This window comes from Salmo salar, chromosome ssa06, assembly GCF_905237065.1.
Source record: "Salmo salar chromosome ssa06, Ssal_v3.1, whole genome shotgun sequence".
NCBI lineage: Eukaryota > Metazoa > Chordata > Actinopteri > Salmoniformes > Salmonidae > Salmo > Salmo salar.
In genome coordinates this window covers 76,492,265-76,508,155 of record NC_059447.1, presented here as the reverse complement: position 1 = coordinate 76,508,155, position 15,891 = coordinate 76,492,265, and the positions used below count along the sequence as shown (strand labels likewise).

Below are 15,891 nucleotides of genomic sequence, written 5' to 3'. Positions count from 1 at the left end.
TAGGTATCTCTCTCTCTCTATATATATATATTCAATTCAAGGTGCTTTATTGGCATGGGAAACATATGTTAACATTGCCAAAGCAAGTGAGGTGTGTGTGTATATATATATGTGTATATACTGCTCAAAAAAATAAAGGGAACACTTAAACAACACATCCTAGATCTGAATGAAAGAAATAATCTTATTAAATACTTTTTTCTTTACATAGTTGAATGTGCTGACAACAAAATCACACAAAAATAATCAATGGAAATCCAATTTATCAACCCATGGAGGTCTGGATTTGGAGTCACTCTCAAAATTAAAGTGGAAAACCACACTACAGGCTGATCCAACTTTGATGTAATGTCCTTATAACAAGTCAAAATGAGGCTCAGTAGTGTGTGTGGCCTCCACGTGCCTGTATGACCTCCCTACAAAGCCTGGGCATGCTCCTGATGAGGTGGCGGATGGTCTCCTGAGGGATCTCCTCCCAGACCTGGACTAAAGCATCCACCAACTCCTGGACAGTCTGTGGTGCAACGTGGCGTTGGTGGATGGAGCGAGACATGATGTCCCAGATGTGCTCAATTGGATTCAGGTCTGGGGAACGGGCGGGCCAGTCCATAGCATCAATGCCTTCCTCTTGCAGGAACTGCTGACACACTCCAGTCACATGAGGTCTAGCATTGTCTTGCATTAGGAGGAACCCAGGGCCAACCGCACCAGCATATGGTCTCACAAGGGGTCTGAGGATCTCATCTCGGTACCTAATGGCAGTCAGGCTACCTCTGGCGAGCACATGGAGGGCTGTGCGGCCCCCCAAAGAAATGCCACCCCACACCATGACTGACCCACCGCCAAACCGGTCATGCTGGAGGATGTTGCAGGCAGCAGAACGTTCTCCACGGCGTCTCTAGACTCTGTCATGTCTGTCACGTGCTCAGTGTGAACCTGCTTTCATCTGTGAAGAGCACAGGGCGCCAGTGGCGAATTTGCCAATCTTGGTGTTCTCTGGCAAATGCCAAACGTCCTGCACAGTGTTGGGCTGTAAGCACAACCCCCACCTGTGGACGTCGGGCCCTCATACCACCCTCATGGAGTCTGTTTCTGACCGTTTTAGCAGACACATGCACATTTGTGGCCTGCTGGAGGTCATTTTGCAGGGCTCTGGCAGTGCTCCTCCTGCTCCTCCTTGCACAAAGGCGGAGGTAGCGGTCCTGCTGCTGCCTCCTCCATGTCTCCTGATGTACTGGCCTGTCTCCTGGTAGCGCCTCCATGCTCTGGACACTACACTGACAGACACAGCAAACCTTCTTGCCACAGCTCGCATTGATGTGCCATCCTGGATGAGCTGCACTACCTGAGCCACTTGTGTGGGTTGTAGACTCCGTTTCATGCTACCACTAGAGTGAAAGCACCGCCAGCATTCAAAAGTGACCAAAACACCAGCCAGGAAGCATAGGAACTGAGAAGTGGTCTGTGGTCACCACCTGCTGAACCACTCCTTTATTGGGGGTGTCTTGCTTATTGCCTATAATTTCCACCTGTTGTCTATTCCATTTGCACAACAGCATGTGAAATTTCTTGTCAATCAGTGTTTCTTCCTAAGTAGACAGTTTGATTTCACAGAAGTGTGATTGACTTGGAGTTACATTGTGTTGTTTAAGTGTTCCCTTTATTTTTTTGAGCAGTATATATATATATATCACTCTCTCTCATTTCCCCCCTCTCTTCCCCTTTCTATCTCTCTCTCTTTCTCTTTCCCCTCTCTCGCTTCCCCTCTATCGCTGTATCTCTCTTTCCCATTCCTCTTCCCCCACTCTCACTCTCTCACTCTTGTTCTCTCTAATGTTGTATACCTTCCCAGTGAATGCAGGATCCCATCTCTTTGCTTCTTTGTATTCCATACTGGTTCAAAGTCACGTTGCCATTGTCTGACTAGCAGGATGATGGTGATTCAGATTAGATCATCACCTGAAGGCAGGTTCACGGGAGAGCAACATAAAAAGATGTGATGTAAAATTCTCTTTACAGTTGGAGTCTCTTTTAAGGCATGTGCTCGGTCTGTGTGATGCGATGGATAGAGAAACATTGTGGACTGTGATTAGATGGAAACTTCAAAGATGACCATGTTTGGTGAGAGGATGTTGATCAGGATGAGAAGGGAAAGGCAAGTGTTGAGAATCTACTATAGATTGGTTAGCATCACTACTGGTCATGCCCCCTGTCGTGTCTTGTAAAGGTTTCTAAACTACATTCATGACATGAGTCTCATTCCTATTCAATTATTCAATCTGGACTTACTCTTCTTCTCCATTCACAAAGGCAACACTGGTTTGAAACACAGAAATGTGGGAGTCTTATTATAGTGTTATTTACTTTCCGTGTGTGTGTGTGTCCGTGTGTCCGTGTGTGTACGTGCCTGCATGCGTGTGTTAGTTTCACGAATTCTAACTCTGTTGTAATGTGTCCTCCTGTCCAGATGGGACAACAGCGCTGGTGGGAGCAGGAGATCACTGTGGAAGGAACCATCACCAAGGGAGAGCTGATCACACACAACCTGACAGAGCTTATCAAGCCAGAGGCCTATGAGGTGCGCCTCACCCCCATCACACGCTTCGGAGAGGGGGACTCCACCATCAGAATCATCACCTACAGTGGTAAGTTGACCATTGGATCAGTCTCTGTACTGTATGTCTAGGGTTGCACAATTCTGATAACTTTCAGAAAATTCCCAAGTTTTCCAGAAATCCTCGTTGAGGATTCGTGTTTTCCTGCTCATTCCCTCCTGATTCTGGGAATCTTCCACCTGGGATTTCTGGAAAACCTGGATATTTTGGGAACCCTACTGTATATCTAGTTTTTCTTTTTGATTGTGGATGTAGTAACATCAGGCATATATTATTAGGGCTGTTGTGGTGACCGTATTACCGCCACACCGGCGGTCATGAGTCATGAAGGCAGTCAAATTCCACGTGACCGTTTAGTCACAGTAATTAGGCTTCTCCAAGCTTCTGCTGCTTCTGCAGCTCTGAGCAGCTCCTTGCCCTGGTGTGCGTGTGCGTGCATGTGTACATGCGTGTGCATGTGACTATACTAATAGCTAATTACCGAAGTGTAGGCCTGGAAATGGGCCAGGGACGACACCAGCTCCCACTACTACACGCCCACATGCTAGCAGACTAGTGGATAGGCTGTATGCTAGCGATGTCTCACGTGACTGTGAGACTAGCATAGGAAATATTGTTGTAATTACCATTCTACTGTCATTATCACTCTCATACTGTATAGCATTCTCCAAATGAATAAATATAGAAACTGAGTGATGTAATGACATATGATGTACCTAGTGCAGGGTTCCCCAACTGGCGGCACACTGGCCGAATTTGGCCCACAGGTGGTTTTATTTGCCCCCCCTCAGTTTTCTTTTCCCCCCTTTTTTTCTCCCCAATTTTGTGATATCAAATTAGTAGTTAGTCTTGTCCCATTGCTGCAACTCCCGTACGGACTCGGGAGAGGCAAAGGTTGAGAGCCATGCGTCATCCGAAACACAACCCTGCCAAGCCGCACTGCTTCTTGACACACTTCCCACTTAACCCGGAAGCCAGACTCACCAATGTGTTGGAGGAAACACCGTACAACTGGCGATCGTGTCAGCGTGCATGCACCCGGCCCGCCACAAGGGGTCGCTAGAGCACGATGGGGCAAGGACATCCCGGTCGGCCAAACCCTCCCCTAACCCAGACGACTCTGGGCCAATTGTGCGCCGACTCATGGGTCTCCCGGTCGCAGCCGGCTGCAATACAGCCCGGGATCAAACCAGGGTCTGTAGTGAAGCCTCAACCACTGCAATGCAGTGCCTTAGACCATTGCTCCAATAGGGAGGCCCCCCTCCCACAAGTTTTCAGAGCAAAAAATAATAATATGTATTAATATTTTTGGGGTGGAGGGTTGAATTATCATTGTTGGACATAAAAGACTGTTAAAACATCAGGGAATCAGCGCCAAGGGATTTTAATTTAGGAAATCTGTTCCCAAGTATTCTCATGCATAATAGAGACGTGATCATATACAAATGTAAGGGAGGTTTCAAATGATTATGTTTTAGTCAAATTATATCTGTTCGGGCTTCTTGCGGTCAATTTGCAGTCTACAAATGATTTGTAATTATGTTCTAGACTCCCGACCATGCGCTCCAGAAAAATGTTGCCCTCTGCTGAATCTAGTTAATGATCCCTGCCCTAGTGCATCACATCATGTCATCAGGGAGGAGACATGCACAAGAATCTGATTAAAAAAGACATGTCATTATGTTAGTGTTAATTACAGTGTTATTATACCACCTGAGGTTCACTAGTTGATAGGAAATATAATTAGCCCATATGTTTCATAGTGTTTTTGAGTTTGCTGGAAAGTAACATAATGACTATGGAGCAACATTAGACCAATTTCCTGTAGACCAAGATTAAGTTAACTCATCATTGGGTTCTGTGATGATGATGATGATGATGATGTAGGCTTACACAGCTTTTTAGGTCTGACAGAATGGCAGGATGAGCAATTCCTCCTTTGTGGGCAAACAGAAGAGGATAGCAGGTTTGCTGAGTTTGTTAGTGAAAACTGCTTAGTGTCCCAAGCTGGCTGTGGTATGAAGAATGGCGGTGTCACCAATCTCCCACAGACACACTCTGGGATTCTGCTGTTGTGACAAAGTCAGCAGCTGTTTGCTGATCCAAATTCAGTCTTTGCTTTCCAACAGCCCCTCCAAAACAGACTTAATGTGTAGGTGGCCCCCTACCTGTCCCACACACATTGGCAGTGTAGCAAAGACTCTCTATTACACGTTGCTTTTGTCCTGAAAGAATGAAATATCATGTCTGCCCTGGCAGAAACTGCAGTACCTGGTCAGAATACCAGCCAAAAGTGTGTGAGCATTCTGTCTCCCTGGCATAATCAAACCATCACTAAATCTGACGGTGAGTAAAATTCAGCACGGCTATGTGACCTGTCTATCTCCCTCTAGCCCAGGTGAGGGGGTCACTGGTAAGCCAGTTGTGTGTTCCAGTTGAGGGGGTCACTGATAAGCTAGTTGTGTGATTCAGTCCTCTCCTGTCTGTGTCACTGCGTTCAGAGACTGGGCTGAGGCATGCCCTGCAGTTTACAATGCTGCTGTTAAGCTCATCCATTCAGAAGCTCAGAGTGATGGGTACTCACCTCTCTTCTCTTTTCCTCTTCTGTGCTCTACTCTCCTCTTTTCCTCTCTTTTACCTTTTCTGTCCTCTTCTCTCCTCTCTTGTTTTATTTTCTCCTCTTCTCTTTTTCTCTCCCTTCTCTCCTCTCTGCTCTTCTCCTTTTCCTCTTCTGTTCACTTCTCTTCTCTTTTCCTCTCCTCTCCTCTTCTGCCCTCTTCTCTCTTCTTTTCCTCTTCTGCCCTCTTCTCTCTTCTCTTCTCTCCTCTTCTCTCCTCTCTTCAGTAATTTTTTCATCTTCTGTCCTCCTCTCCTCTCCTTGCCTCTCTCGATGCAGGAGACAAGCTGGAAATTGAAGCACAGTAATAGCCTGTGATGCACACACAGATAGAATTAGAGAGAAAAACAGAGTGAAAGACAGAGGAAAAGAGAAAGAGAAAAGATTTCAAATGAAGGACACAGGGATGTGATCCCAAAGTTATTTCCATCCTCGAGATTCAAGCAGTGTTTCTGTAATTCACAGTGATTATTCCGGTTGGCAGGTTTGAGCTGTGAACACGCCATCACACAGTCTTTAAGAGATGGCCCCTCACCAAGACCAAACCCTTTAAACTTGATTGATATGAATCTTGGAGAGCAAGCGGTGGCCGGGGATTGTAGGTTGTGGGGTTTATGAACGGTCGGGTTGTTCTGGCCTATCGGCACCTTGAGCCTTGCCATTAAACGCTTTGTAATACAGTAGCGGACCAGTGGACATGGAAGCCTGCCAAGATGAAGTCACTGTCTCTCTCTCTCTCTCTCTGTGTGTGTGTGTGTGTGTGTGTGTGTGTGTGTGTGTGTGTGTGTGTGTGTGTGTGTGTGTGTGTGTGTGTGTGTGTGTGTGTGTGTGTGTGTGTGTGTGTGTGTGTGTGTGTGTGTGTGTGTGTCTGTGTGTGTGTCTTAGCCGGACTCTAGTGTGTGTGTGTGGCTGTTAATGAGCACTTAGTATCACAGCCAACATGGTGGATTGGAAACAAGATGCACTGGCAGACACATCTAATAAATATCTAGTCTCCCTGGCAGACACATCTAATAAATATCTAGTCTCCCTGGCAGACACATCTAGTAGACATCTAGTCTCCCTGGCAGACACATCTAATAAACATCTAGTCTCCCTGGCAGACACATCTAGTAGACATCTAGTCTCCCTGGCAGACACATCTAGTAGACATCTAGTCTCCCTGGCAGACACATCTAATAAACATCTAGTCTCCCTGGCAGACACATCTAATAAACATCTAGTCTCCCTGGCAGACACATCTTATTTCCTGGCAGACACTCTAAAATCTATCTCCCTGGCACATATCTTCTCACACATTTCTAGTCTCCCTGGCAGACACATCTAATAAACATCTAGTCTCCCTGGCAGACACATCTAATAAACATCTAGTCTCCCTGGCAGACACATCTAATAAACATCTAGTCTCCCTGGCAGACACATCTAATAAACATCTAGTCTCCCTGGCAGACACATCTAATAAACATCTAGTCTCCCTGGCAGACACATCTAGTAAACATCTAGTCTCCCTGGCAGACACATCTAGTAAACATCTAGTCTCCCTGGCAGACACATCAAATAACATCTAGTCTCCCTGGCAGACACATCTAGTAGACATCTAGTCTCCCTGGCAGACACATCTAGTAGACATCTAGTCTCCCTGGCAGACACATCTAGTAGACATCTAGTCTCCCTGGCAGACACATCTAGTAGACATCTAGTCTCCCTGGCAGATGCTTTGGAGTATATAATGGTGTTCAAGAGAATTGAGGTTAAATAAAGTGTATACTGACTCTGTAAAGGTCATGTTTGAGGAAGGCATTACTTAGAAGTGTACCTACAAGCGTACAAGCAAAGAGTTCACTCCTATACTCTAGCCTAGTCCTAAGTATTACAATTACTCTATCTCTCATCCTCTTTCGTTAATTGAACCATTTGTGTGGGAACAATAGAGAAATGGAGGATCGTTTTAAGTCTTCACAGCTTGCCTGGGAGCTCTTTAGCGCCCACAGTCAACACAGTATGACGCAATTTCCAGTCTGTAACATATTCAGTAGGCACCTCAAATGTCTAATGTACGCTATAGTGAACACAATGTCTTTGATGGGCCAGTCATAACTTGTTGTTCAGGAACTGCTACTGCACCTGGACATTCAGACCAAATAATATTTAAGCATGCTGTGACAATACTTACTGTCAAGTTCGGTCTATTGTGTCTGGTCATAAAACACAATTACTACACGAAATAGAGATGAAAATATATTTGTAATGGCACTGCTTGGCATAAAGTGGGTGTGGGTGGGTGTGTCGTGGAGAGGATAGAGGGGGAAAGATATGACTGAAATAGACACATTCATTTAGACTAAGGCTGTGTGACTCAGAGGCCGCAGGTAAAATATCAGTCAAATGAAACATATTTTCATAAGCAAGGCCTCAAAAAATGGTAGAGAGAGAGAAATGGGGAAAGAGGGAGAATCAGAGGAGAGAGCGATAGAGGAGGGGGAACAGGAGAGAGAAAGGGAGAAATTGGGAGAGGAAAGAGAAAAAGAGAGGAGAGAGATTCGGCTTGGGAGTGCTCACTAGAGAATAAAAGAATAGAACTGTCAGAAAAGTCAGCAGCATCTGTTTCCAGGCCCGCGGCTAAAGCATAAAACTATTCTCTAAACCAGAATGGTTGATTCCCCTCTGTGGAGCCTTTTATTTCTCTGCTGCACTGTGGAACTACACTGTTTGGACATGGGATTCGGTCTCATCGATATGCTTGGAAATATAAAAGGGCCTATAGCAACATCTCCTTAATCTTTTCCTCCAAACTGTAGGCATACTGTATGCCAGGGATCATCAACTAGACTCAGCCGTGAGCCGATTTCTTTTCTTGAGCAGATGGTCGGGACGCCGTAACATAATAACAAATCATTTGTAGACTGCAAATTGACCAATATTGGTATTATCTTCTATTATTATGTGTCGGAATACTTAGGAACAGATATCTTAAATTAAAATCCCTTGGAGTTGATATCCTGATGTTTTTACAATGTTTTATGTCCAACAATGACAAATGTTTTTATTATTATTACTTTGCTCAGAAAACTTGGGGTGGGGGGGGCAAATAAAACCTGCGGGTCACCAGTTGGGGAACCCTGCAGTATGCTTTAAACTATTCAACCTCACAAGTCAATGTGTTTGAATGAGTGGGACTGCTACAAGGCTGCAACAGTTATTTTACCTTTAGAATTGATTTGTGTCTGTCCTCGTTATAGGAAAAACATCATGGTTGACTGTTGGATTTCTCAATACACAAGCACAAAGACACCAGTTTTCATGCTTCTGCTATTGACCGGCAGCAGCTGTTAGGACAACAGACACACCCACAGTGACTCACCTAGAAGTGGTTCCTTTAGAAAGAGCCTGTCCAAATATTGTGGTGAGCCTGGCAGTTGTTTTCCTCTCTCTGGGTGTATTGTTTAGTCCTGTCCTGCAGTCAATTGACCAAATCGCCCTCTAGTGGCCTGAAGGGTGGAATATTATTACAAATAAAATCATAATTCCATAATTAATAAACATCTGCTGTTTATGTCAAATGGTTTTGTTATATTTCAGTCTTCTGTGATGTATAGAAAGTGTAATATTGGGATGAAAACTCAAAATGTAATACATTTCAAGTCTATGACATGGTACAGGTGTCTACTTTATTTAAGACCATAACCATGTCTGTGATGTGTATACTTTAGTTTCAACGTAGATTTGTTAAAGACTACCAAGAAACACTCTGTGACCCTGATTTAGCCAACAGAGGCTTGTTCGGTTCCTGCAGTGTCTCCTCTATCTGTAGAAAGAGTACATTGAGTGTGTACTGTATAGGAAGTAGCCTATAGTGTAGTGCAGCGTAGGTTCAGGGCTCTTGTCCTTCATCATGAGGGGACGTTGTAGATCTGTCTAGTCTTGCTACAGCCATGCTCAGTCACAGAATAACTTCATAACAAACCACTGTAAAGAGGGCCTTGGTCAAACAACTCTTTGGACTACAACAAAGAGTATATAGAAGAAGAGTAATATCCATTAGACACTTGCAAGATGATGTGTGAAACCTTCCATAAAGGACAAAAATGTCCTTCTTGCTTTCATTCTCTCATCTCCTCTCCCCTCCTCTCCTATCTTTTATTTTTCTCTCCTCTCCTCTGCTCTCTTATCTTCCCTTCCCTTCATCTCCTCGTCTCTTCTCTTCTTCTTTCCTCTTCTCTCCTCTCCTTTCCTCTTCTCTCTCCTCTCCTCTTTTCACCTTCAGCTACTTTTGGTTATTTTTCATCGTCCTCTCCCTCTTAATCTCCTCTTTCCACTGTCTCTTATTTCCTGTCCTCCTTCTTCCTTTTCTTGTCATGGATTGAGAAACAGCTGTGTTTATAGCTAAAGGGCCGCCTCACAACAATAAGTCTGAAAAATTGCTCTCTTTTCTTTTATCTCCATGAATCGCCTCTATTTCAGTTCGCCTCAGTGTATAGGAGACCTGGCTGGCCCTTCTGTTCTTAACCAATGTTTTCGTTTTGGGAATGATTTGTTAATACTTCAAATCAAATTTAATCGAGTGGATTAAAATCTATTCCTTCCATGAGTTGCTGCGTTCCATAAATCATTGCCGGTAGCTGTAACACAGTTCTGCAGTTAAGCTGAAGTTGCACATCTATTCACGGGGACAGGAATCTAACATTAAAAAGCCCATGCATCTTCCTGACAGCTTAAATTGTATTTACTCCACACAAAAATGAGCTGCAGGGCTAACTGGCTTAAACTGAGGGGAAAAAAACAACAGTGTTTTTTACCCTTGACCTTTCTGTGTTTGCCACCTAGCTAAACCATCTTAAATTATCAATGAAGAATGTTGATGAAGCCAGGCAGAGGAGTGGCAGGTAGAATGCACAACGACCCTGACAGGTATTTTAATAAGAGGGACACTCTACTGAATCCAGTTCTGTGGATTCTATTTCTATAACTGGCACAACCATCTTTTAGTGGAATGTCACCAGTGTTGCTCTAGAATATTAAAGTATTCTTCTCATGTTATGTAACTGTAGTGATATGATAGACAGGTCACCAGTGTAGCTCTAGAATATTATAATTATAGTTATTTCAATCAAATGAAAGCATAAGTTTGTTTTATTAACAAGGAATAATGAGTAGAAAGGTGAGGTCACAGACTGTTTCCCAACTCATTCATTTAGGCTCTCTACAAAGAACTCGTTACAGGCCACCATCAGCGCAGAAACCAAAACGACAAACTCCTGAAAGACCAGTGGGTTGCCTGATATCATTTACAGGGTTGACTTTTCCAGACTACCTGACCAGGGAAAATGTTGGGCCCTAGTATAGTTAGTTATACGAGGCCCTTCGTTTTTCCTCATCACGCCACATGTTCAGGGAATCTCCTGGTGCCTCATTTATACTGTTGCAAACAAAATTTCTGCGTACGCCATTTCTGAAAAGTCTGAGCATGTACACAAATATTGAGATTTATAAACTTGGCACATGCCATACATACTCATGTTTCCTGTGGTAAAACTGCACGTGAACGAGCATTAAAACTCCACCTGGAAAACACCTCCATACACGTACAGTCAAATATTTTGCATAAGCTACCGGTCTATTTATTGTGTTGGGAGAATGTTTTCATATTTAGCAGTCATTTATGCTGTATCTGGAAAAGGACAGTGTCAGTTTCTGAACAGGAAAACAATAGCAAATTGTCGTGGACCTGTCTACAAAATGTTTGAATTTAACAAAGTTTTATATCGACTTTTCCCCCCAACCTAAGTATTAAGGACTGGCCGGGAATTCTGAAAAATTGTAGGGCAGGCTACAAAAAAAAATGCAATTACAATACTTACAGTAGTTAGTTAGATGTTTTAATTTATTTTTCATAGTACTACTGATATTCATCACTGCATTGTTGGGAAAGAGCAAGCAAGAAAGGCATTTCTCTGTACTTGTGCACATGACAATAAAAACTTGAAACTTGATACATAGACCTACTTCAATGTAAAAGATCAGCTGTTAAATTCTATATACTGGGCTTCTAGGTCCAATTAAATTAGAGATTCACATGGTCATTGTTGTATGGCTCCTTTGGGAATATGAACCCAACATGGCCAGAAAAGGTGAGGAATAGATTCTGCAATGGTTATGAAAATGTCAAATTATTTTAGATGAAACATTGTTTTTACATAGATTTCTGCTCTTCTCAGTAATGGCAAATGGTTCCATAGTTTTTTAGGAATAAGCTTTATCATATCTCCCATTTGCACAAAATACCTACTTGCCAGCTTGCAATTAGGGCTGTGGTGGGCATTACATTTTGACAGACGGTTATTGTCAAGCAAATAACTGCCAGTCTCACGGTAATTGACCGTTAATTAACATAAATACATTTAGCTTCTCCTGGATTCCAAACATAGCCTACAAGCCACTGATGCAGACCTTTGGAACATCTACATTTTAAAAAGTCTAATAAATCAATTTAATGTAGCCTACACCATCACAATAAATCCATTATTTATTTTAGATAGGTCTAAAGAAATATGATATGAAAAAATATATAGATTTCAGAAGAACAGAATCGTGTACGGAGTTGTCCTTGTGTTAGGTCCTGATCTGGCTATGTCATATGGCTGTGGGCTACACTAGTTCATTTAGCAGACAATATTTGCTTAGAATTCCGTGTCATTATTTTATTTTACTTGATAGTATGAAGAATTCTGTGTTGAGCATTTAACAGGAAACAGGTCCTCCTATATGCGTTTAGAGTTATTTATGCAACTTTAGTTGTGATTAAAATGTTAGGCTGTATGTTTAGATTGTTAATACATTCTAAAGCTGCATGATGCAACTCTAATGATGCTTTTTATTAAAGTTGCATGAAAGGCATGAGCTCTACTTTGTTTTTTGCGCAGCCTGCGCACACTTCATCAGTCTCTCATTCAAAATTTGACAAGCACTTGATAATGCCTCTTCCCAGCAGCATCACACTTGCGTAGCCGTAATACCACCTAAAGAAATCCATGCCTTTTGCAGACAGTGGCCATTGTGCTCTTGGGCTGAATATAATCATTATAATTCCCTTCTCCCAGCTGCGTGCTCCGAAGCGCTTCTCACTCACATGGATTTCTCAGATATCTCAATTCTTATTAGCCAATGCCTGTCAGTGATTGGGCCCTTCTCATATCTCAGCTCTGGAGTATGCTACAAATGAAGACGGGCACATCGTGGGATGCAATTGCGCGCGTCCTTCATATCGAATTCCGAGGCGCATATTAAAAATGTTGGAAGAACTGTCCACATTTACCTTTCGTCAGCCAACAAGAGGAGTAGGCCAAACAAACAGCAAAAGGACTGGCCTATGTCAATCTACTATCCCACATAGTACAAAAGTTTACCTTTTCTATTGGTCAACTTGTCCTTCTGTGTAAAAAATTAATACTCCAAACATACTCTGCGACAGTTGTGTAATGCCATATATCCCAAATTAATACAACCACAAGCATCAAAACATATCTTAAAAGCATTGCGAATGATGTAACAGATCAGAATGTTTAGCTTAAAATGTTGATAAACTATTAGGCTATTTCTTCACATTATAAGCACAGCAATGCTTACACGACAGTAGGCTGTAAGCTTGAATGTTCCAAAATGCTGTCAATTAGCGGGAAAACACCATACTCATAAGTAACCGCAAATGCGATTATGAATGTAATGCTTTTTTATGGTGCATTTTATGGTGAAAATTATCTTCCTCAAACTTGAAACTCAAGCGCTGCCTATGTATGTTAGGCTCTACAGCGGTTGTAAAGCAGATTAATTTGCATCAATTTAAGAAGTTATTTGGCCACTTTAGTTGTGATACAAACCTTATCAAAATATATAGGCCTGTGGGCTAGGCTAAGGAATTGTGCGACTATGATTTGAAAAAGTCGCCAAAAAAAGGCATGCGCTGTTTCTTGCCTTAGTGCACACAAGCTGGGCATCATTATAATAATTCACAAGTGATAGGCTAATATTGTCACCCATCAGACTATTCTTGATTTAATCTTGTCTTTACATATACTAAATAATATGTGTGAAATTTTGATTTATAATGGACTATTATCACGCACATGTCTCGGAACAGGGGCAGGGGAAACAAATATGTGCGCAACATGAGTTCATGGGTACTCATGAAAAGTTTGATTTGATTTTCAATTACATTTTCATTGATGTCAGAGTGATTAGAGGGACAATAGAGTGCTGAGTACCAGGCAGTTAGCAAATTTGGTAGGTTACTAATGACCATCAGCAGCATCAGAGCCTGGAGAAGCCTCATTACCGTGACTAAATGGTCACGTGGAATTAGAATGAGGTCATGACTCGTGACCGCCGGTGTGGCGGTAATATGGTCACCTAACAGCCCTACTTGCAATACAATATTTCATCCACTAGCAGATGTGCGTGCGCATGGTCTAAAGTTTGCTGTGACGTAAGCACATTCTCACATCAAGTAAAAAATGTATAAACGCCAACTTTTGCATGAAAACTGGTGCAAGCAAATTTTGGGGTATATTTTGTACGTACGCACGATTTATAAATGAGGCCCCTGGCCGTTATCAAACACAACCAACAAAGGCTTCTCCTACAAATTAGTGAGATGAAACATTGTGTCTCACAAGCCTCAAAGTTTATGTAAGGTGCTTGTGAGTGGAAGTTGCCTTTGGTACGGACATCAGTAAGGCAAATTAACGGAATAGTGATCATCTGTTTTATCTAAGATTATTAATATGTCTGTTCTTAGTAGTCCCACTCTCACACAATACATACACACTTCCCCCTCTGTGCTGTGTGTGTGTGTGTGTGTGTGTGTGTGTGTGTGTGTGTGTGTGTGTGTGTGTGTGTGTGTGTGTGTGTGTGTGTGTGTGTGTGTGTGTGTGTGTGTACACTCATCCGTGTGGACAGATTTGTATCCTCTTTTATTTCAAATGTCTTTCATTTGTTCTTGGATCCATTCCTATCTTTACTCTGATAATGATTGTCTCTGCTGCACTGGAGATGATTTCTTTATCAGTTATGCCATTTAAAAGTTGATTAAACATTTCCATTTCCAATTAAACTCTATAATTGTACTCTGAGAGAATGTGTCATTAGAAGTTGAGATGATGGCCACCAGGAAACAGAATTCAAAGTTTACCAGCTGCTAATGTTAAATCATTACAAATATCAGGTTAAAAGGTTGCGTTACACACTGTTTGTGTGCTGTTTTGGGTGTAACGGTACCTTTTGACATTCTGTGACATTATGTCCCAATACTCCGCACACCTCAAGGGCAACACCCAAACCTTTCTATATGAGTCAGCAAACTGTTGTTTAAATGATGGAAGACTATTGTATTGTTTACTAATGACTACCTCGCTTTTGATTTTCAGCTCCCGTCAACCCTCACCTGAGTAAGTAACTGCTTTTTTTGTTTCTCACATCACTTAGCATGTCTCAGAGTATGATGAGGACGTTCCCACCCTTAACTAGGCAGAGCTGAGCAGCCCTGCGAGAATCCCTTTGAGTAGTTTTCCTGTAATATACTTTATAACTACACTGGAAGGAATAGAATGCATTAATGATCACTACACACACACTGTGTGTGGTGGGATGGGGGATATCAGTGGAATCTGTGTGTGTATTGCTCATTAATGCATTCTATGTGTTCTCTCCAATGTTCTCACATTATGTTATAATCAGGTCCCATGTAACTTACGGAAAACCTCCACATTAACGTCTCCCTACTTCACAAACACTCGCTTGCTAAAGCATATTGTGTAATTGTGTTGGGTTAGCAGTTAGCACATACAAATCACAAATATAATAATTTATTACCAGCATCATTATCAAACCCCCTATAGATTGCAGGCAATCTTATCTAAACATTAGATCTCATCTGCACACTTCCTCCTCTTCTCCACTCCCCTCCAACCCCCCCTTCCTCCTACTCCTCCTCCTCCCCCTCCTTCCACTTTTCCATCTCCTCCTCCTCTACCTCCTCCTACACTCCACTCCTCCCCTCCCAATCCCCCATCCATCTCCACTAAGGCTCAGGTCCATGTAGTTTAGCTCACAGTGGATTGACATTAGCAGAGAGATGCTGGGGGCCAGACCCCCATTTAGATCTGCAAATCTGGACACTGGAGGGGAGAGGAGTCAAGAGCTGAGGCCCCTCTCTCTGTCTCTGGCTGTCTTAGCTGGGCCGCTCTCCTCTGTGGGTGTGGGTGTGTGTGTGCGCCTCTCTCTCTCTCTCCTCCTCCCCTCCTCTCCACGCCTGCTTCTCCACTACCTGTGTAAAGCCTCTAGTTCCTGCCTCCACCAAGGTCGCCACTTCAAACTGCTTCCAGCTACCTTTTAATAAATCAATGAATATTTATCACACGGCCCCACGTCCTGAATCTAGATGCTGCGTTTTACCAACTCTTTGAGGACTCTTCTGTTTCTAAATGTCTTCTGGTTATATCGTGTTGTTTTAATATTATATTATTTTATATTACAGTTTGACAACCATATCTCTTTAAGAGAACTGTCGATAGAGACCTACAGGACCTACAGATGTAGAATCTTAATTTATAATTAATGGACATTTTTGTGGGAGTTAATACATTTTTCATAAGGGGAAATCAAGTG

At 42.7% G+C, this 15,891-nt stretch overlaps 1 protein-coding gene across 2 annotated transcripts in view; it reads left to right on the top strand.

Annotated features, from left to right (window-relative positions):
- LOC106608081 (MAM domain-containing glycosylphosphatidylinositol anchor protein 2) overlaps nucleotides 1-15,891 on the top strand; it is a 398,494-nt gene that overhangs the window by 329,562 nt on the left and 53,041 nt on the right. For both annotated transcript variants that reach the window (XM_014205777.2, XM_014205779.2), the window contains exons 12-13: nucleotides 2,468-2,645; nucleotides 14,652-14,672. In XM_014205777.2, the coding sequence (XP_014061252.2) occupies nucleotides 2,468-2,645; nucleotides 14,652-14,672 (199 nt within the window). The remainder of the gene's footprint in view (nucleotides 1-2,467; nucleotides 2,646-14,651; nucleotides 14,673-15,891) is intronic.